Below are 23,710 nucleotides of genomic sequence, written 5' to 3'. Positions count from 1 at the left end.
CGTCCTGCCTGGAATTGAACTCGGGTCTCTCGCTTGCAAAGCGAGTGCTCTAACCACTGAGTTACAGAACTCCACAATGGGATGGGTATGGAAGGTATTTAGGAAGATGGGGGAGGGTGGTAGGATAGCAGAGCCGAAGACACTGTCAGAGGGTTTTTAAGATGGGTTTTGAGGTTGGTGGGATTGTTAGAGGTAGAAGGATTTAGGAAGCAAGTTCCAGAGAATTGGAAAAATCACCCAGTGATGGTGGAACAAAGCGGGCAGGTGGCATGAGTGTGCCTTTTCTAAAAAAGCAAATTGGCTATTTACTATTATGCTTCCTAACTATTGTGGCTGAAAATCCCAGAATGGTTAAAGCAGCTAGAATATTGCAATAACTTTTCCAGTTATCTAAATGAATAGAGTGAACTACTGTTACGAATCCTTTATTAATGTTAAATTATGCTGTATTTCCCTTGAAATGCTATCACTGACGACAGTGATGGATTTGGACTGATGGATGTTGCTTACACAGATGCAAATACTCTTCTTGAAAGACAATTTTTCTCCAAGAATGTGTCTGTGTTGCCATGGGACTTGAACATCCTCTCATTCTGATATGTTTCAGGCAGTCTATAGATGTCTCTCCCTGCGGTTTGGACACTTGCCCGTGTCTTCCATGTAGCTGCCTGTCATCTTACATGGGGTGCTTGAAATCAGTGTTGAGCCAAGATATTTATGCTAATCTCAGAAAAAGCCTGGTGAGAATCTATACTGATTCCAAAAATTGAAAATACGAAGAATGGTTATGGTTTTACAGCTCCTTATTTTCATCTTAGCCTCGTAAAACCACGAGAATAGCAACTCCCTCATTATACAGCACTGGATGTTGTCTGGATTTTAGTTCAACTCTATTTCCTAATGTGAACTCGACCTTTAAGATCCTGCTTTTCCTGGCAAGGCTGGGATTCGTAGCCACTTAAAACATTTCACTTTTTCTTAAAAAATTATTATACAGAATTTGGTTAAAGCATTGACTCTTCTCATACCTATCCATTTACTCTGCATATGCAATTGAAGTGACTGCTTTTTCCCTCCCAAACATGTTTTTTTCAGGAGACATATTGTACCTAGCCTCCTCTTGTTCTTCCCCCCCACTCAAAAACCCCCCACAGCCTCTTGATATCCACTATTCTTGAAGATTAACAGACTGACATTGCTGCCATAGCATCTAAACCATTCTGATGTTTCACGTTGCATTGTGTGCAGTTTTATAACTGCATCTTCTACCTCTGTGTACTTAATGCCACACAAGGTGCTGTTGAATGTGAATATTGGAGCCACTTTATATCCACTTCAACCCTGACTTTGGTCACCCTCCTACCCCTACCCTCCTCGACCTCCACCCCTCCTGATCCCGACCACCAGCTTGAGTGTGGATTCCTGACTGTCCAGGGATTTGGAGTGAAAGAAGCTATCCAAATGTAAGTTGTTAGATCTTTTAACTTGGTCAATGTAAATGCGTTGTGCAACTAGTGCAGTGGGACAACGTTTGGTGACTTGCCTGTTACACATGGTCGAAACTCTAATGCTTTAACACGCAGAAAAGAAGAAAGGTATTGTATGGCGGATTCTGAAGATCCTCTCGCACAGCTTTCTGCTGTGGCCAAGTGTGGGAAACCAAGTGGCTGAGGATACCGTTTGGATTATTTGTTTTGTAAACCTCAGGGTAACAATGGAGAAAAATGGTGATATGATATTGTCCTGGCGGAAAATTCTTGTTGAATTATCTACTAGGCGGAAAACTGAATGTTTCTTTGCAATGGGGCTACACTGTAAAGCTTGGGTTCATATTCAATTTAATCACATACAAAATATGTATACTTTGGATCCCAATTGTGACTTTAGTTTTACAGCTTGCAGTACTAGAGGCGAATAGAGAATTGGTTTACAGCAGTGGTAGCCAACCTTTTTGTTCTGCCAACAAAATAAATGCTCTTGATTGAATATTTCTAGATTTATGGAATAAATCAAGAAATATTCAATCAAGAAGAAAATGAAAATGTACTATTGATTGAACAAGGACTTGTCTTACCTACACTAATGCAAATGTTCGGAGAGTGGGGGGGGACGTCTTGCACTGGTTTAAAGCATCAGAACTTTTTAAGACTAGAAAGATTATCAGCCATTTTGAAGATTGGGAAATTCAATGGAAAAAAACATAATAATCCTTGCATTTGATATCGCGCCTTATCATGTCTTCAAGACGTCTCAAAGTGCTTCACAGAATATTTTGTAAAGTGAATTAACTGCATTTTGTGGACAAAATGAGGCAACCAATTGTGCACAGCAGTGTTCCACAAACAGTCATGGATTGAAGTGATCAATTTTTTTTTTTTTTGGAAGTAATTATTACACCCGAAAAAGTGATCCGCCAATCGACTAACAACCGGGTTCCTACTTAATGCTAGGTAAACAGAGGCATGTGGAGTAAGGAAACTTGCCCAGCATTTCACCTTGACAGGAATCAAACCCAGGTCTCTCACTTGCAAAACGAGAAATCACTGAGCTACAGGACTCCACGAATGTCAAATTTATGAGAACATAAAATAAGACATTTACCCTCTTTCTGTCTAATTTTCTCTCCTGTTTATAAAAGCTCCCCCCCCACAAGTGGGATCACTTAAGATCTTTTTCTCCCTTTTTCTCTTTCTCCCCCCACTCCATCAACCAGTAACCTTTCTTGATTAACCTTCAAGGCATTTCCAAGTGACCGCCTTTAATATAGCTCTCCATTGGCAAGTATATGGGTGCGTGAGGTAAGGCATCAACATATTTGTCAGTAATATCAATTGGAGTCCTGCGTATCAGCCCCTTTGACGAGTGCCTGGAACAGACACATGGCTGCGTATGACTATATTAACTTGCGTTTGCAGATTCTAATGCTGAGGCTCTTCAACAAATTGGCAGAATTTCTAAATAAAAGGAAATGCCAAACATTCTCTCAAACTGTGTTGGCAAATGTGAGCTGTAATATATATTTTTATTTTGGCTGAAATGTGCCTCACATAAGGTAGAAAAAATGAGTATGACACTAATGCTTAAGAAAATGAGTTGAGTTGAAGAGAGCGACCAATCATCATAGGAAACTATTAAAGGGCAACTTTGGGAAAGCTACATTCACTTTTTTTTTGCAGCACTTGTGTACCCTGGCAATGGTATAAATAAAACTCCTGTTTTATAGACCCTTGCTTTCATTGGCATGGTTTACCCCAAAAGAGCCATCAGTCTTGTAACAAGATAGCAAATACCTACAACTCTTCTTCCCGCTAGTGATAAACATGCACAGAAGGGAGGTTTGAAGAATGTCATTTCCACCCTTATTTGCTGCTGGCATCAGCTTTCAAAATCTGTCAAGTCACCTTGTTGAATGAACCAAATATGTTTTGGGGCCAAGGCACTCTTGCACGTGAATGTGATACTCAATCTGTCTTCATCAGAGGATTTTCAAGAGTGCAGTTCATCTTTTCTGGCAAAATGTGAAAGAAAGGTGGCTCACCTGGCAAGAGTGTATAGGCAGAGGACACTATGTGATTGTACTAGTCACCAGTAAGGTGTACATTAATTGGAAAAGCACATGAATGTTATGAATGAAATGTACTTTACTTGACCGTGAAATGTGTGATGCTTGCGAGTTGTTTCATCTTCCTCCATTCGTAAAAATATCCATTTTCACTGGTCACTGTAGCCTTGTCCAGACAACTGATGCGTTACTAGAGTGAGAGAATGTACTTGTCTGAATGTATTCCCATTCAGTGGTTGTGAGCCAGCTTTTGTGTTCCAAAACAAATTCTAAAGCCCATAGTAAGGTTCTATATTTTCTGCAAAAACGATTTGAAACTTCCTGGAATAAATGGAAAATCTCAAATTACTTGAGTCGCCAAGTGTTCCATCATCAGTAAAGTCTTTAAAGAGGAAGTTACCTCTTTGGGCAAAGTATGCTGGCAGCAAAAATTTAAATCCTTTATGTCAAACAGGCTTTTTTCAAAACAATTTGTGCAACAATTCTCGCATTTGTTATAATGCTTTTTGCATCAGGAGAATGCCTCAAAGCCTTTACGGATTTACTGTGAGGTGTAGTGAAAGTGTATTTGTAGGCGTAAGTGGCAGCCCATTTCTGCACAATAGTATCCCATAAACAATGACCAATTTTACTTTGAGGAATATGGGCCAGGGCCATGGGAGAAACTCCCTTTTCTTTAAGTAGTGCCATGGGATCTCTAACAGTCACCTGAACAGGCAGACAAGAGGACTTTGGTTTAAAGTTTCTTCGAAGGACAGCAGCTCCGACACTCCCTGCATTGCAGTGTGAACCTAGACTATGATTCTAGTGCCAAGTCCTGACGTAGGGCTTAAACCCACAACCTTCTGACTTGGAGGTGATAGTGCTGCGCGGTTGATACCTTATGGTATGGCTTCCAAACTAGCCCTCTGCTACCTCTCAAGATTTTTGAAGCACACAAGTCAGGCAATGAGTCTCCTCGCTATCTTTAGATTGCTGAGCTTAGTTAAAATGCCCTTATTACTTTCTCAGTTGAGCTTAGAAATTTACTTGATATTTACCATTCAGTAGATCAAATTTGGCATTGTTTGCCCTTCGTGGCTTAGATATACAGTGGGTTATGGTTTTTCCACCTTAACCCTTCAGGAAATTCATTCTCTATGCTTTAGTTAGTGAATGCTATCATTTGATGTTTCCCATTGATTTATGATGACTCGATAATGTGGACAACCTCTGAGGTTATTCAGGATCAATTGTGCACCTGTTGGACTCCCTCGTGATTTGTCTGTATTAATACTTCCAAGCAAGTACCATTGTGGGCCATCAGAAGGTGTGTTGATACAAAAAGAGTTCTGATAGGGAGGTATTTACATTTGCACCTGCTCCTTATCAGGAATGTGATTTGTGAAAGTCTCTCAGCCTCTTGTTACACCATGCAGCTAAAGAAATGTGTTTTCAAATCTTCTCTTTTGAAGATTAAATGTCCATAGCCTTCCACCACCTCACCTCACTGAAGGGAGTACTAGAAGACTGCAGGCGCACATTAACTTCACTCCCAACTTGGGGAGGGGTGGGGGTACACTGCATCCAAATTCATGATTGTGGCCTCGTAAGTGCAAACCTGTTGATGTATCCGAGATTAACTGAACACTGAGCAGGACTCAGTCCTGCAGTGATAGTACTACAAACAATGGTGTGTTTGGCTACTAAACAACTAGGGCAACCCTGGAAAAAGAGCCCTAACCAGTCATTTGATGCTGCATTTGTGTCCAGTGACTTGGAAGACAAGTACTGAAACCTCTATGGAATTTGTGTACTTTCGAGGGGAAGAGGGAATAGTTAAAACAATTTGTTTTTATTGCTCCATGACCTCACTGATTGACGTTTCTAATCATCTGCAGTAACAATTTGGCAGGAGTGAAATCTGTTACATCGTGTTTCTCTAATGTTTAATATATTAATGCAATCAAGTCTAGGATTGCAGCGTGAGAGCCAGCATTTTGGAAAGTGACCTTTTTATGTTCAGTACAAAGCAGTTCTCCAGCTTCTTAATGTTACGGGGCTGATATCCCAGTGTTGCGAATTATATGCACTGAAGTGTCAGCTCGTCTCAATTTGTGGCGCTTTCTCTTACCTCTGGATCAGAAGGTTGTTATTTCAAGCCGCGAATCAGGATATTGACCTCACAGTCTAAGCTAATATTCCAGAGCAGTGCATTGTTAGAGGTACCATCATTCAGAGAAGAAATTAAACCGAGGTTCTGACAACCTATTCAGATGAAAGTTTAAAAATCCCATGACAATATTCAAAAATAAAAGAGTTTTTCCCAGCGACAAGTCCAACGATCCTCCAGATTAATTGGTCTTTCACTTCATGCTATGACTTTGCTGAATGCAAATTGGCTGCTGCTTTACCTACAAAAAGTGCTTTTATTGCCTGTAAAAGCAATCTGAGACTTTTTGATGCATTTGATCTGGCAACTATGACAAATAATAAAATACTAATTGCTACACAGTAGGCTAGTTTAAAATCCAATCCCCAAAAACTTATCTTATAATACAGGTAGTTTTTACAGCAGCTGTGTGTGAAATAAATGTGTAGTATATCAAAAGGAGGCAATGTGCTTTTTACAGTTGCTTCAAAACCACATGTGCTGCTTGGTATTTCTGTAAGTTATTTCATCAATTGAGGCGTTCCTTCATGACTTGGTGGGATATGCATCGTCTGGTGGATGAACTGCAATGAATAAAATAATAATACTTTCATTTGATTTTTGTAAATCCTTTGAGCTGCAAAGATTTACGGGAAAGTGTAGAGCCTGTGCAGTTGTAGGTGAACATGGCAGCTAAAATGGCACACAGCAATGTCTACAAACAGCCATTAAGTGAATAGCCACTTTTTCATGGGTGGGGGGGGGGGAAGAATTGCTGGCCAGGGCTTGAAGAAAAACTTCCTTGTTTTCGAGTAGAGCTGAGGCATTTTGAACATTCACCTGAATAGGAGGACAGGATCTCTGTCTAACATCTCATCAGAAGGATCCCCTGCTTTGCAGAGCACCTATAGCACTGAATTTGAAGTATCAGCCTGGACTATATGACTTCAAAGTCCTGACATGGGGCTTGAACCCATAGCTTGCTGACTCAGGTGAGAGTGCTGCCAACTGAGACAGGCCTTTTCACTAATTAACCATAGGGACAACCTGCTCCAAGGATTTTGCCAAAGCTGTTCACAATATCCTGCCTTCACACCCCAAACCCGTTTTGTCAAGGATGTTTCCTTGCACAAAGTGCCCTCTAGACTATGGAAAAGTGCCTGGGTTCTGTTGAGCAGTTTCCCAGAGGCATGGAGTCTGGTATAGAGAATTGCTCTTGTTGATTTTGGTAAAGTGGACTGAGGATGTTTAATGGGTTGAGCCACCTAATTCTCACAACCATTACAGTCACCAGCTTTCAGGGGAATAGCAAGTTTTGTTTTTCCCCCACCAAAAAAATCACAATAACATTTTCAGACTTGTGAGACTCTGGCTTTTATCACATTTATTTTTTCTGTTTTGCACACATAAGCACACACACACTTTATATTTGAAGAGGCCCCATTTACTTTTTGTCAGTCTAACTTTGACGCAGAACTGCCTATTTCACTTAAGAAAAGTCCACAAGCTGGCTGAAAGATCTCACTGAACTCCTTGATGCACTCTTTGTAGGAACTCCCGAGACCTTTACTGCTTTTCAAAATGTGGTGAAATTCACATCTTACAGCATCCCTAAGGAAACTTTCTTTGAGAAAGAAAAGAAAGGTGTCCAGATCCAAACTATCAGCACTTATTTTTTTCTGACTTGCAAGGGTAAATTTCTATTCACAAATGTCATTATTTATAAGAACAAAGTGAGCCTGTCAGCATGAAATGTGGGATAAATCCATTCATTTGTATTGGTTTACTGTGGGAGCTGGAGCTGCTGCTCAGCCCTTGGAACTAAATTCCCAGTTGTTAAACTGTGATCTGTCACAGAATTAGTTGAAAGCCCCACATCACATTGAAAGTGTACTTCTGTGCTGAATAAGTTAACTAACTCTTGATGGAGCACTTCAGCTGCCCCCTAGGCTACAGCAAAGGAAAATGGACCAGCAATTGTGTGTCAGCATGGCTCATTGGTAGCTCTCTTGTCTCTGAGTCAGAAGGTTGTGGGTTCAAGCCCCACATCGGGACTTGGAATCGTATAGTCTAATGCAGTGGAGGTTTCATTGTTGGAGATGCTATCCTTTGGATCAGATATTAAACTGAGTTATTGTCTGCCTGTCTCAGAGAGCTTTACAGAATCTAAAACAGCAGATAAAATGCTTGGGCAGGGGTGAGCTTGGTCAGTGCTAGTCGTTCTAAATTCTGTCAGGTAGCCAGGTGAGCATCTTCATTCCTTAGATAAGCACTGTTACGTGACCAATCTATTGTTTCGCCCCATTTAGTTGGCGCTATTTTGGAAAAGGATGAGAGGACATCTTAAGGATGTTTACGTTTGCCGAGAGTTTTCTCATTCTTTGCGTTGTGGTTTATCTTCCGACAATCTCACTTGCAGCCTTTTGATTTGGACTAGCTTGTTCTCTTTCACTTTGTAACCAGAGCTGGAAAGCTTCGGTTGAAAGGAATCGAGGGTTGGTTTGTCAGCAGGGCTTTTATGTGGCACACAAATGGAAGTGATCTCGTGACTTTTGGAGCTTGAATCTCCTGAGAAGCGTGATATCAGTTATTTCAACCAACTAGATAATGAACCTAACACAATCTGTAGATGATGAACTACATTCAAGGATAGAAAGATGAGGGCATTTATAATGTCATCAGTGGTGTTTTATGAGGGGATTAGTTTCCTATTTTCTTTAGATGGCATGAGTTTAGACTTTTCTGAAATACATTTTTTAAAAGTGCAAGTGTCTGGGCTGACATTCTAATGCAGTGCTGGGGTTTCAATGTACTGCTGGAGGTGCATTCCTTGAAATGAAACATTAAGCCAAGGTCCGGTCGGCCTAATCAGGTGAATGCTAAAGACCCCATGGTGCTACTCGAAAAGGGAAGGAAGTTTCTCCTGACCAACAATTCCCTTAGATGAAATTGGTCATTTACTTCATGGCTATTTTATTGGTTGAGGCTGTGCACAAATTGTATTTGCCTATGAAATACACTACGTTTTACAGTAAATTCTGTTTAAGATCTCCTCCTTCCTCTCCAACATCAAATACAAATCTAATTTATTACATAAGCCATGGTTGCCATTCTACAAGTTGGCTTTGGAGTCTTTTGACACTTGATGGATTTGTTCTGTGACTTGAAAATGGCTCAGAGTAGCACTTGCGAGTTTTACACTTGTATAAGAACCACATGGGAGATTATAAAACTTGGCTGCTTTTTCTTCTGGGCCCAACCATTAAAGTTCATCAGAGCACTAACGTCTATTTTTATCCATAAAATAAAAACTTAGATATCTTTCAGGTATATTTGGGGTTCAGAAAAGGAGGAAAAAATTTTAATGAGCAAAAAATTCAATGAAAAATTGGTTTTAAAAAGATGTTACTGATGTCTATATTTTTGCCTATAATAAAAGTACTCAGAAATTACAACATTTTTCACAGTACAACTGCAAATAAGCTGTTTTACCTTCCGATGACTAGCAATGTTTCACCCACAAAGTATATAGTCAATTAATTTTACAGTATATTCTGTGAAGTACTTTGAGACATCTCAAAGGCATTATAAGGCGCTATATCAAATACAAGGATTATTATCAAGAGATCTTATCACTGAATAACCCAATTGGAAACCAAGCACACTTTGTGAAGGATATTGCGTATGTGCAGCATTGCTCTAAGGCCAACTAAATACACAGTTGCAGGGTTCTGAGTTCATGAGATTTGCACATCAATTGACTGAACTGTGATGCACTTACATCTTGCTTGGAAGTTATTCACAAAATTTGAAATTGCATCTTTCACATTGGGAGGCCGTTTCAGAGCGCTTCACAGCATTTATTGTAAAATGTAGTGACTGTACATTTTGTAGGTGAACATGGCAATAAATTTGCGGATAGCAATGGTCTGAAAAACAGCAATCACCAAGAATGACCAATTTTATATCTGTGGAGATTGTTGGCTTGGGCACGAGGAGAAACTCCCTTTTTTTTAGAATAGTGAAATAGAGTGTTTAACATCCACCTGAATAGGCAGTGTACCTCTGTTTAGTGTTTCATCAGAAGGACGGTATGTCCCAACAATGCAATGGAGACTCATCTAGCACTGTATTGGAGTGTCAGCGTAGACTGTGAGTTTAAAGTTCCGACGTGGGATTGGACACACAACCTTTTGAATCCAGTGAAAGAGGGATACTAACTGAGCCAGGCTGTTACTAACATGAAATTTGAGAAAAAGCCCCAATGGAATAGAAAGTCGATATTTTTTCAGAAAAAGTTTTATGCAAAAAATCCATATTTTTATGGCGAAAATTGACTTCTGGTTCCCAACAAATGATAACCTAAAATAGATTATACTATTGAGATATTCTTTGTCTAGATTTCAGCAAAAATGGACATTCAGCCTACCTTTGTCAAGGAAGTGGTGTGTTAACATAGCTGTGTTAACTATTTGTGATTTTGATTTTTCTTTTAAACTATATTTCTATGGGATATTTTTGCATTTAAAGATCTAAAAAAAATAATTTTACACATGTTTGAAAATAGGAGATTTGGGGGTCATTAGATTTGCATCCACAGCGACTTGTTGATTTATGTGGGTTGATTTTATTAAAAGGGCACTGGCTGTTACTTGTGGTGTGTTCTGGTTCTGAAGTCCTTTGGCAGATTGAAGACTTTTAAGATTAAATGTGAACCATTAGTAAGATTTTTTTTCTTCTGGCGAGAAGTCTGTGCTGCTAGAGTTTCATGGTTTGGCTCCAGTCAATAATGTTCTCTTCTGTGTGGCCCACAGGCACGGAACCCGGTGTGCAGGAGAGGTGGCAGCTGTGGCAAACAATTCGCACTGCACAATAGGAGTTGCTTACAATGCCAAGATTGGAGGTATGTGAATGTTTCTTTAGCTTTAGATAAATAGCTTTCCATGCCCGGTTGTTGGGCCATTTTAGTAACTCGTAACTTTGCCTATGGAATGTGTATTTATTGGTAAAATTAGATGAAAGGTGAAGGAAGGAGATAATGACTTTCAAATACTAAATTGAGACCAAGATTTATATAGCACAATCCTGATCAATGAGTGAAACCGCTTATTTATTTTGACTGCTAAGCGGCTGAGTTACGTTGACTGCTTGAGCACTCTGAGACACCAGCCCGCGTGAAGGGTGTATATAAAAGCAAGTTGTTGTTGGCAGTTTCCGTTCTCCACAGCTGTCTTTATTCTATCTCGACAACTTCTTATAATTGTATGAATTGATCAACCTTGTCTTTGGATGATTGGGAAATGTCACTGGTGCTGTTCTGGGCTTTAAAGGAAAATTGAAGCCAACTTCTCTTAGTTGCACAGAACAAGAACTCTCTACAAGTGAGCTTTCAGCCTCTAACTCAATTGCATCTTGACCTACAGTGAACATGCAACAACTGCATTTGCCCAATTTCCTACACAATAGTGAATTACATTTTGCCACGGATCAAACAGAAGTTTCCTACAAAGGAATCATAGTGTGTAGTTACATAATCTGGTATTGTGAATGGGAAACTTTTTGAGGACAGCTTCCCTACAACTGAATCATAATATGTAGTTACATAATCTGGTATTGTGAATGGGAAACTTTTTGAGGACAGCAATTTCTTGTCGCATTAAGAACTTTGTCCCAAAATTTAATGTTTTACAGAATTCTTAAATTCATTCTTAATTTGGAAGCAGCTGTAGAATAATGTATTCTGAGTCTGAATTTAAGAATTTTCCAAACTTATCCATGCTTATGAATTTAAGACCAATTGTTTTAAAGCTGTAGACCAAGTTGAATCTTCACATTGCATTTCTGCAAATGACATTACCTCCCAGATAGTCATCCTATTTATGTAGGAACTTGGAGCAGGTTTACTGTCGCCTGTTTTTTGAAAAAAAATAAACTTCAGCATCAGTGATTGCCAATCGGGCATTAAGCCAGAGCCATCAACCCATTATTTTGGAATTGAGGCAGTTTCAGATTTCCCCCAACTGTAGCTTGACCATTTAATGTACACAAAATTGAATAATGACTTTAAAATTATGAAATAATAATCCTTACATTTGATATAGAGCCTTATCACATTGTTGTGACGTCTCAAAGAGGCTGGGGGGATATCTAATAACCTACCACTGGTGTTGGACTGTAATTATGGTCATGAAACAAGAGTTCTTTTCTGTGAATTCATCACTGTTTTTTCTACTGGGAAAAAACACAATAAAAACATTCTGTTCTTCACAAAAAGTGTAGTTTGCAAACCCACAAAACTTATAAATTACAGATGCACCTGATACTGTAGAATAGGTCATGCGTGTCGGATTGGCAGATCTGGAGAAATTATCAACAAAAGACAAGTGCGCAGCGATGGTCCCAGGCTTTTCCTGGTATTTCATTACTCAGGCAATTCACTGGTATTGCTTTCTTACAGGTGCACCATTGGCTCCTGCACTCTGTGCAGATGAAATGATGTAAATGCTGCAAACCAGATGGTGACATAATGTTCAGTTGATTCTGTACTACTGTTCCTGCTTTAACACTGAATTTAATCAGTTGTTGTATGTCTAAGTGCAAATATCGCACCTCATTTCCATCAGTCCCCAGAATCTCATAGTTCTGATTCAGTCCATCATACCAGATGCAAATGTTGGAATTTCAAGTAATTCCAATTTTTTTTAAAAAAGAGAGTCTGTGTCAGCTTCACATAGATTGCACAATGCTGTTTACCGTTCCATGCTAATGATGGCATAATTGTCCAGCCTGGAGTGCATTGCACAATCAGGAATGTAAAGTGATTTAGAGTGTAGGTATATTGCACCCAGGTGCTTGCATACCCAGATTAAGCCAGTTCTGCCCTTGGCCAGGTTGGGAACGTTATTCTGTGCAAACTGGTTTATGCCAATAAAGATTTGTCTGTGTTGACGATAAGCAGTAAAACTGGGTTCTGATTTTTATTAATCAACTTAGAAACAATTCCTATAATGTTTTCAATATTAATCAACCTCAATTATATGACATCTCCACCCACTCCAATTTTCAATTATATATGGGGGAGAAAGATAAAAAAGAAAGCTCATTAATTATAGAGCCCTCATAAACACATTTTTAGCATTTTAAACCATGATAACAGTACATAAGTGTAACCGTGATGCCATAGCTGTCATTACATCAGTGTCAGCTTTGCTCTTTGAACTTTCAGACTTCTTTTTTTCTCTCTCTTTCTCTCTCTTGGAGTCTAAGTTTCTATCTGTTTTTATGCTTTTCTCCATCTGTCTGATCCTCCCATTCAGATAAATTGATCATTGATCATGGTTGTTTGTGAGACATTTCTTTGTGCAAATTGGCTGCTGCGTTTGTTTACAAATACCATCACTTACTTTAAACACTGTGAAGCTCTTTGAGATTCTTTGATGACACTATAAGATGCTATATTAAATGCAAGAATCATTATTTTCTTTGTTTGCCAACACCTACTTTTGTACTACCCAATGTGCTTGAGAATTGTGCACATGGGCAATATTGCTACACCTGCATTTGACCTACATTATGAGGGGAAATTGTATCATTTATTAACCCTGTGCATGTGCATAACTTGAGTTGTCAGTGTCTCTCAGCCCTGTCACATTCTACTGGTTTTGGTTCAGTTTTTGAATATCAGGCAGGGAGTAATGCCAAAGCTTTAATTGAGGAACAATAATCTCACCTTACATGTGAAACAGTGGTATATAAGCTTATGTTTTTAAAGCCTTAACTTGTTCGTATCCGATGAGTAAATTCATCTCGTTTGCAAAAACATGAAATGCGTAATTGCATTACAACAGAATTCTTGTGGTCGGCTGTTGGTGTTTCAGAACCCCTGGTATGTTCTTGTAGGTGAGAACCTGAGTTCTGAGAAGCTTGATTGTCTCTGCTGTATTGTCCATTTTGGGCCGTGTGGAAATAAAATGGTATACTTTCATGTTCTGGTTTATGGATTGATTTTTATCAGCAAGAATCAGCCATTTAGATTATCAGAATTGTTTTGAATGGTAGGACTTTTTATTAAACATGAAGGTCAATGAGCAAGGTACAGATCTAATGATAATGAGTGGAAAGTTGTAGATGTAAATATGTGTATTATACACCATGCAAGCAATGATTGTGGCACAGTGCCGAGCTGAATGCTGAAATCGTGATTCAAGATCATTGTTGTTGCCTGATCAACTGCCTTTGGATGAGGTGTTCAGATGAGGCATTTAGATAATCAACTCAGCTTACTGTATGAACATCTATAGGTGCAGCTTACGTGAGTGGGAGTTAAGAATTTGCTATTTGAGCAACAATGGCTGCAGAGATTTGGAGCGGCTAACACTGATGTTTGTTTTCCATTCTGAAACACTCCCGTATAGGACTGGGTGTAATTTCAAACTGAACGGTGTTGATTTTAAACCACTGACGTAGGTTTCAGTTGATGTTATATGATTTCCTTAGGTGGGAACTTGGGCACAGCCCCAAGACCTGACAGAGTTTATTCTCCATGCCTAAAATCATTGAATGTCAGTCATTATTTCCTTATTGTCATTTGTTGTAAATTAACTCCTGGTTGCAAAATATGCCACATGTTCCTGACACTCTTTTTTAATGCTAATTTTAATGCTAATTTACTTGCAAGTTTCAAAAGAACTCCCATCAATCGCTGAAACTAAAGAAAGAGCAGGCTGATTATTTGGAAGCTTGTTTGGATATAAAGGACAACTCATGAAACGTTCATTGAATCTCGTGAGTTTAATTCCAAAGTACCCAATCGTGTGAGGAGTTGTTTGCATCTTAACTGTGATCAGTTGGAGTTTTTGTGGATTACGTTCAAGCTCTGAGGACAGTTCAGCCCTGGTCAAGGGAACTTTATACTTTATATTTGCAATGCTGAAGCTCTCCTTGATGGATGTTAATTAGTCCTCTCGTTCAGTGTTTCAGTGGCACTGCACCATTCCCCACTTCTTGTGGTGATTGAAGTTTGTTTTATCTGCCAGCAAAAATAAAGTGACACAAACTGTGATCGACGCTCCACGTTTCACTGCACTGAGGTGTCTTGAGACTGAGCTGCCTATCCTAATTTGCACAGTAGTTATTTAATAGCTTTAATCCTGGGCAACAAAGCCTGGGGGTATTGTATGCTGAAGAGCAGAGAATATGTGATCACTGAAGAGCAAGCTCCACAATGATCATATTGGCTTCTTGGTGGGAGAATTGGATTCATATGTTGTAAAATGGAAGAAATTCAGCAAACTAGTGTTAAAGCAACCTCTACACTTCACTGTAAATCCTGTAAATTACTGCTTTATGACATGTTGATGGTACTCCCGTGCATGAAGAACTACAGATAATTTGATGTTCTTTTCTGCAAGGAACACTGTCAGCTCAGCCTCTTTGTCATTTATTTCAGTGCCTGAGTTCCAAATGTATAGTCTTTTTTAAATGCATATGGTGCATTTTGTTCAAATAAATTCAAAAGTCATATTTTTATAACCTTCCCTGTGATGTGTTTGTTTGAAACATCAATAGGTGTCCGCATGCTGGACGGAGATGTCACAGATATGGTGGAAGCAAAGTCTCTGAGTCTGCATCCTCAGCACATCGATATCTACAGTGCCAGTTGGGGACCAGATGATGATGGGAAAACTGTGGATGGACCAGCTTCCCTTGCGAGACAGGCCTTTGAGAATGGCATCCGAATGGTGAGTCACCAAGTGCTGTCAACTGACTGGCCGAGTGCCAGCATCCCTGCCTACTTGCTCTGGCTAACTGAGCTAATGCACAACCTTTGTGCTCTGCTTGCTTGCCCACTGACCCCCACCACCCCGATGCTCTACTTCAACTCTTACTCCTGACCAAAAACACTTCCTCCCATCTCCACAACATTGGCCACTTGCATCCTTTTTATCTCATCGCGCTCCCCCCCCCCCCTTCGCGCTGAAACCTTAATTCTTGCCTTTTTCAAATGCATCAAATATCAAATGCAAGGATTATTTTTCTCGCCTCATTGGTGGACTTTCCGTTGCTCTTCTTGACAGCCTCTTAAAACTCTGCAGCCTGAATTCTCTGGCCATCAGATTCCACTTAACCATTACCTGCAACCTTGCCAGGGTCCACTCGCTTCCAGTTCCCCACTGAAGTGACCTTATGATCCTTTGTCCTTAAAATTCCTTTGTGGTCTTTCCCCTGCTTAACTTTGCAATCTCATGCAGGAATATTATCTGAACTGTATCCCCCCACCCTTTAGATACTCATTTATTGCTCAGAACACATTCCTTCCTTTCTAACATCGGTGGATGAGTTTTTAGCCACTATGTTCTGCTATCTGAAATTCTTTCCCCAAAAAACCTTTGAATTACACTTCCTCTCTCTGCCTACAAATCCCTCTTTAAATACCTCTCTTTGACCATGCCTCCGGCCAATAGCCTTAAATTCAACCCCGCCCATCCCCATTTGATGTTCCTCATTTATACAAATAGCTTTGCGATGTTCATCCTCCGTGAAAGGTGCTATCTAAATGCAAGTCGTTGTTGAATCCCGCAGTAGTTCTGTTGAATTGTCTGGCTTGCCTGGTTGGCAGTATGCTGGCATTTTTCCCCCTCTTTTTCTATGTTTCTCTTTATTCTCTCTCTCTTCTCTCCTCTCTCTCTGAACTGTTGTGTGGCTGTGCTGTGAAGGTTGGCGTGAGGCCAGTGCTTTGATGGACATTAATGATCAGATGTTGTATGCTTGAGCTGCTGGGGTGTGCTCAGCGTGGTGCCCCTTACATTTTATCACCCACTTTCATCTTCTTTGCTTGACTGCTTTCACAGTAGATTCAGTTTGTCAGTGGCACAAACGTGTTCTTGCAAACAGAAGCCTCCAAGGGGGGAGGAGGAGGTACTGGAATCGCTTTACATTTTTGTTTCAAGGTGGTTTACCTCCTCATGGTAACATTATTGTTTATTTTGAAAAAAATACAAGGGAATGGTCTGTCTACTGCTCAAAATACAGCTGACAATTTAATCAATTTCCATGAGAACTTAATTAGGCTTGTAGGCTTGGATGTTATGAACAGTAGGAGTTTTGAATGAAATTTGAGGATGTGGGTTCACTATGCCCTCCACCCTCCCTCTGTGAATTTCCCCCACACAGTGAATTTCCATTCTCAGCTGGGCCTTGGAGAGGGGAGGGGCAAGCCCAAATCCAAAATCGTTCCAAGCGCTTTCCCATGGGAAAGGAAATCCCTTGCATGGTCATTCTGCAGTGCTTCTGGAAACCTCCTGAGTGGTCTGTTGGAACGACTGAGACAGGAGAATCGTTGTCCGCTTGCACCAGCAGGGAATCTGTTTTCTCTTTGTACACGTGTGCTTACCCAACACTCTGCATTTCATTAAAGCGGCGACCTTCAAACCACTGTTGCAATGTTCAGGAACTTGCAATGGCTGATTCCTTTAAAAGTACTGGGTGAGGGGGTACTGATGGTGAAGAGTAGCAGATAATCTACATTCTTGGCACTACCTTTTTTTGGGGGTGGGAGGGCGGGGAGGGACAGTACTGTGAGGGGGGGAAAAAAGTATGTGACTGATAATTCTTTGTGGTGTGGGGATTATGCCAGGTTTAAAAACTCAATTTTGAACCAAATCTTGTTGCCAACCTTGATGAGCCCTTTGTAACGCCACAAATAGGGAGGGGTATAAATTTGTGGTCAATGGGTTTATCACATTGAATAGGACAGAAGATGATTTATTCTTGAAAATCCCACCCGCAGTTCCATGTCATTGTTAACAGTAAAGTTGGAGAAATCACGGTCTTGGACTAATGCTAACGGGATCCCAGCATTTCTAAACAGCTGATTCTGGCAGTCAAAGGTCACAAGCTGGATGCCTGGTGTGGGTGTTGTTTGTGTGTGTGGGGGGGGTTGGGGGGTAAGGGGGGAATGTATGCTTCCATTCCTTTTTTGTGCGATAAATATCCGACCACAAACTTGAGCTGATGACTTGCAGAAGTTATAAATATATTGCAAGAATAATGAAGATAGACTTGATGGCTTTCCTTGACAATAAACTGAACAAGATCACTAGCAATCTTACGCAAATTTAAACTGTTTCAGCCAAAATTTTGAAATAAAAAATGTTTAATTTCAAAATGTCTTTTTATTTTGTAGAATGTGGTGAGTGAGTGGATATAAAATGTATATTGTATGTTTTTACATACATGTCATTTTTGGAAAATGTTAGTGTATTGAGGGAGATGTAAATTCCTTTCAAGCACTTAGGGTAAAGAGACTGTTACTCGCAGTTTTAGAGCCAGTAAAGTGTCGAGACTTGTCGAAGAAACACAATGAAACACTACATCTACTTCTGTCCTATTCGGTGTGATAAATTGAGGTGTGTCGTGCTGGCTCAGTAGCACTCTTGCCTCTGAGTCAGAAGATTGAGCGTTCACGCCTCACATAGAGACTCAAACTCACATTGTCTAAGCTGACACTCCAATATAGTCCCGAGGGTGTGTGTGACATTGTTGGATGAGACGTTCAACCGTCTGCTTGTTCAGGTGAACGTTAAAAGTCTCATGGCACTATTCGAAAAGAAGAGTTTCTTCCAGTGTCCCAGCCAACAACCTTCAAATAAAATTGGTCATTCATTTCATAGCTGTTTGTGGGACATTGCTGTGCATAAATTAGCTTTTGTGTTTGCTAATAAACACAGTGACCACACTTTAGAGTAAATCCTATGAAGCACTTTGGCAAGTTCTGTTGATGTGAAAGACTCTACATCAGATGCTATTTTATTACTATCAGTGTCCTATTTGCACTGCTGGAAGTGAAGCAGTGTTGGTTTTATCAGTAACACAAGTACAACAACAACTTGGATTTGTATAGCGCCCTCTACGCCAGACGGTAACTAAGAGCTCTTCACAAAAACGATCCCCGGGCCGAGCCAGGGGGAAGGGGAGTAGATGAGAAGTCCTAATTCTGTACACTACCTACTCCCCATTGTTTGCACAAGAATCCAATATTGGATGCTCAGAACATTTTAAATCTTTATATTAAGTAAGATTATGCAGGCTTTCTCCCAAAGGTTGCTTTACCTGAAATTGTTTGCCAAAAGAGGGTAGGATCTTTTTATTAAATTACAAACATAACTGAATGCTCAGTTGAATCCAGTTAGCTTATGTTTTACAGCCATGTCATTCACACACCAGCCCCTTAAGCAGGTTTCAGCTATGTCGATATCTGAGCAATTATTATTCTATATGTAAATCATTAGGTCAAGAAAATCGTGGGCCCCGATTCTCAAAACTTTTGCTGAAGTTTTCTTTTTTGAAAAAAAATGTGGAATGTTTGCTGAGAAACTGCACGATGCAAAAAGGCTCTATTATGGTTGAGCATAAAGTTTGCAGAGAGAGAGGAAGTTTTGGCAGGATACCCAGTGGGAGGTGGAAGTTGGAGTTTAATTTGTACAGTAGTATTTTTTCTAAGTAACTGAGCTCTTCCATGCTGCTGGGAGGCACTGTGCAGGGAACACAGAGGTGGGCTCTTGCTCAGTACACTTTCTCCAATGACGTGCAGCAGAGATCAGGATTCTGTCACATGGGAGTAATCAAAAACACAGATCTAGGTCTGATTAAAAAGTGTTATGGGACAATTAATTTGCTTGCTAGCACCATTTTTTAAAAAAATAAAATAATTGGAAAGCTTGTAATAATTCTACTAATGTTTCATTTTAACCCATCACTGGAAACCATAGAGTCCTAGCCTTTAACATATTGCACTTACTTTGCAGGCTTTCACTGCATGGGTTTCCTGTTTTAAAGATTTGGATTATTTAAAATTGTTCACGGCTGTTTCTGAGACATTGCTCTGCACAAATTGGCTGCCGTGTTCACCTATGAAATACACAGCCACTAGACTTTACAAAAAACGGTTGAGCGGTTTTCATAAATTTTGATGTTACAAGTGCTATGCCTGCTGAGCATTGTGCAGCAAGTATGGGACTACAGTTTCATCGGTGGCAGTGGCAGATTATACTGTGATATATCAATTCTGACTTCTATACTAACTGCAAGTTGCTTGCCCTTTGAGCCTTTTGGAGGGGGACGTCTATGTGTGGAAAGCCAGAGATACTTTCTGACATGAAAAGTGCTTATAGCCCATGTCAGTGTCAGAGTGCAAACATTTGTCAACAGATAGAATGGAAAATCCATTGGAAAACTCAGTGAACTAAAGATTTGTTTTAACACGTTTTTCTAGGTTTTGATGTCTGAAAGCTGTACACACAGCTATGAATATTGCAGTTAATTGAGGCAACCTAAGTTAGCTAGTTTATGCATTAATATCTCTAACTTGGGCCTAGAAAAGGGTTAATGTTACTGCAATACCTGCAGCTCGAAGCAATTTCTTTACCAAAGAGCTGACACACTTAAGTTGACGAAAAATAATTACCTTAAAGATGTTGTTTCGCGAACGTCTGCAATATAACGCAAGTGCCAAATGGAATTTGGTTTGATTCATTGAAGAGCAGTGCCCTGGAAGCCAGAGGCTCATGGGCTGAGTGTAGCTCACACTAAGGTGCCAGCACTTTATGGGGTTTGCAACAGGGCTCCATAATTTCCTGTGCATGACTGAGGCTATTGAAGAAAAAGTGGGGGCAGTCTAGTGAGAGGCCGAGTTAGCGTAGAAAGCAAGAAAACCAGAACGCTAATCAAATGCTGGGCAGAAAATTAAAACCAGAGGACTCTTCAATCAGCCTGCCGTCTCCAGTCAGGTTGTGTTTCAGTGTGTCTTATTACTGCTGCTTGTGGGGTGGTGTTTTCTCTCTAGACATGGAGAGGCTCCCTTATAAATTAGATCAGTATGGTCTGAAAGAACGGTGCAAGCAGATGCCACTTGTGTTCTACTGCGAAGCTCGAGGAAGAAATAAAATAAGTTTTGAATTCAGTGTAGAACTTTATTTATTCGTATTATTTATTCAGATGCAATTCGGTTTAAAACTGAAAGAAAACAGCACAAGTTTCAATAGGCTTAAATGTTTGTACGGGAAAGGGGCATGTGACTTGCAAGATCACAAAAGACGTTAGGAAGACGGTCCTAGGCCCATTTGATCTCATTCCAGAATACTTGCCTTACTGTCGTTCTATCACAGTGTTGAACTGTTTTTTAACTTCGTCCAGTTGATAACCTAAAAATGTTGTGATTCAATTAATTTGCATACAGAGAGAGGGGGAAAAGCATTTGCAATATCTATTTGGCTCGATCTGTGTATAAAGGTTCCTAACTCCTGTTTTTGCCTGTAAATGCAGTTATCAAATGCAGTTGGTTGCCTTGCCAACATAACTATACATAATAATAATAATCCTTGTATTTGATATAGCGCTTTTCACGTCTTCTCGACGTCTCAAAGCGCTTCACAGAATAGACTGTAAAGTGAATTGACTGTATACTTGTGGGTGAAACATGGCAGCCATTTGCACAGAGCAATGTCCCACAAACAGTCATGGATTGAAAATGACCAATGTTTTACTATTTCGTTTTGGAGGGATTATTATTAGGCGTGTGGAGTAAGGAAACTTGCCCAAGGTTTCGCTCTGCCTGAAATTGAACCCAGGTGTCTTGCTTGCAAGGCGAGTGCTCTAACCACTGAGCTACAGGATTCCACTCGTATCAGTTTCCTATCATTTTAATGTTCTCTGGTCTGAATTATTCTGATTGGTGCTCAAGCAATTAAATCTACATTGGAATCTTGTATGTCTTTAAAACAATCATTGCATTTGATACAGGCTTTATAACATCAAACACTCGAGGACTTCACAGGTAATTGTCAAGTGTAGTGACTGTATTTGTCTGCAAACCAAGCAGCCATTTTGGGTAGAACACAAAACTGCCATGAAGGGAAAGACCAAATTATCTGGAGGATCAGTGGACGGATCGCTGGAAACAAACTTCTTTTTTTCTATTACTGTCATTTGATCTTCAACCTCAAAAGCAGACTGAACCTCGATTTAAGTATCTTTTGATGGATGGCATTGCGACGAAGTAGCATTCCATATCGTGCCATCAACCCAAACTATTAGTTCAAGTCCCAACATGGATCTTACCCCCATATCATTCAGATGCCCAAACATCTAAATCAATTAATGGGTGTCTTGAATGATTGTGCCACAATGTTTACGCTTTGCAGAAATATTTGATCTGGCTAAACCTGAGCTCATGAGCTGTGAATACTTTTGTTGGGGGACCGACCTGGTGTTGAGCTCTTGTTTTCTTTAAAATTGCTACCACACAGCTCCCTCTGATGGGCTAGTGGATAAAGGCACTGCTTATTGCAACATGAGAGTGTGCATGTTGGGTTCGAATCCCAGTCTGAGCTCATGCTTGATCTTAGTCAAAGCAGCAGTTGGGATGTTACAACCTGAACATTGCTGCGTTAGGAAGAAGAAAATTCAACCAGGGTTTCTATAGTCAATCACTATGTTCATATGTGGACGATGGATGATTTCCTTTACAGTCAAACAGTTTGCCAACAATCATTGTCAAAACTTGCACATAAATGATGACCACTTAGGTGAGGTCCTGGATGATGCCCATGTAAGTATGACCCCGTAGAAGGAAAAGAGGAGGGAGTTGGAGATTGGATGGAAGGGGAAGAGGGGATAGAGAACACCCCATGTGTCTTAAATAATGTCTGGAATCAAGTCCTTGACGAGCGCCAACTTTCTCCAACTCAACGCCAGCAAGACCGAGGCCCTCCTGATTGGCTCGCGCCAGCGCCTCTGCACCTCAGGCGCTGGCAGCATCAGCCTCCATGGCTGCACACTCAACCTCACTAAGCCAGTCAGCAACCTGGGTATCTTGTGGAGTTCTGTAGCTCAGTGGTTAGAGCACTCGCTTTGCAAGCGAGAGACCTGAGTTCAATTCCAGGCAGGGCGAAACCTTGGGCAAGTTTCCTTACTCCACACGCCTAATAATAATCCCTCCAAAAACAATAATAAATTGGTCATTTTCAATCTACGACTGTTTATGGGACATTGCTGTGCGCAATTGACTGCCGTGTTCGCCCACAAATATACAGTCAATTCACTTTACAGTGTGTTCTGTGAAGCGCTTTGGGACGTCCTCCCGACGTGAAAAGCGCTATATCAAATGTAAGGATTATTATTATTATTGTTTGACCCTGAGCTGTCCTTTCTCCCCCACATCTGCGCCATGACTGGCACTGCATACCACCACCTCAGCAACATTGCCAGATTCCGCTACTGCCTCACCCCTCAGGCTGCCGAAACCCTCACCCACGCATTCGTCACCTCAAGGCTTGATTACGCGAACTCCTTCCTCATCGGTCTTCTGAATTCTTCCCTTCACAAGCTGCAGATCATCCAAAACTCTACAGCTCATGCCCTCTCACGTACTAGGCTCCACAACCCCATCACTCCCACCCTCGCCCGACTCCACTGGCTCCCCATTCCCCAGAGGATCGAGTTCAAGATCCTCGTCCTCACCTTTAAGGCCACTCATGGCCTTGCTCCCTCCTATCTCTCTGACCTGCTGACTCCCTACCAACCCGCCCGCTCCCTCCGTTCAGCGGGCTCCGGCCTGCTCCATGTCTCCTGCCCTACCATCGGTGGCCATGGTTTCAACCTCTCTGCCCCCACACTCTGGAGCTCCATCCCACGGTCCCTTTGCCTCGTTTCCTCCCTTGCATACTTCAAAGCTGGTGTCAAGACCCTTCTCTTCGACCGTGCCTTTGGTCTCCCTCCCACCTTTCTGTCTTCCCTCACCCTTACACCACCCCTCCCTATGCTCGGACCCCGACATCTGACTGTTCAGCGCTTGGGGACGTCCTCCCGACATGAAAGGGGTGCGGGGTTAGGATGCGGGAAGGTGGAGGGCAGGGAAGGAAGGAGGGTGGCCAAAGGTGCGGTTGAAGGGGAGAGTCTTGAGACGCGCCTTGAAGGAGGCAAGGGAGGAAGCTAAGCGAAGGGAAAGTGAGATGGAGTTC

At 40.9% G+C, this 23,710-nt stretch overlaps 1 protein-coding gene across 3 annotated transcripts in view; it reads left to right on the top strand.

Moving 5' to 3' along the window:
- The window catches only part of pcsk5b (proprotein convertase subtilisin/kexin type 5b), a 201,042-nt gene that overhangs the window by 58,038 nt on the left and 119,294 nt on the right, over nt 1-23,710 (top strand). For all 3 annotated transcript variants that reach the window (XM_042333710.1, XM_042333712.1, XM_042333715.1), the window contains exons 6-7: nt 10,508-10,596; nt 15,261-15,433. In XM_042333710.1, the coding sequence (XP_042189644.1) occupies nt 10,508-10,596; nt 15,261-15,433 (262 nt within the window). The remainder of the gene's footprint in view (nt 1-10,507; nt 10,597-15,260; nt 15,434-23,710) is intronic.

This window comes from Callorhinchus milii, unplaced genomic scaffold, assembly GCF_018977255.1.
Source record: "Callorhinchus milii isolate IMCB2004 unplaced genomic scaffold, IMCB_Cmil_1.0 Scaffold1, whole genome shotgun sequence".
In the NCBI taxonomy this organism is placed as follows: domain Eukaryota; kingdom Metazoa; phylum Chordata; class Chondrichthyes; order Chimaeriformes; family Callorhinchidae; genus Callorhinchus; species Callorhinchus milii.
This window is presented reverse-complemented; position numbering and strand designations above follow the sequence as displayed.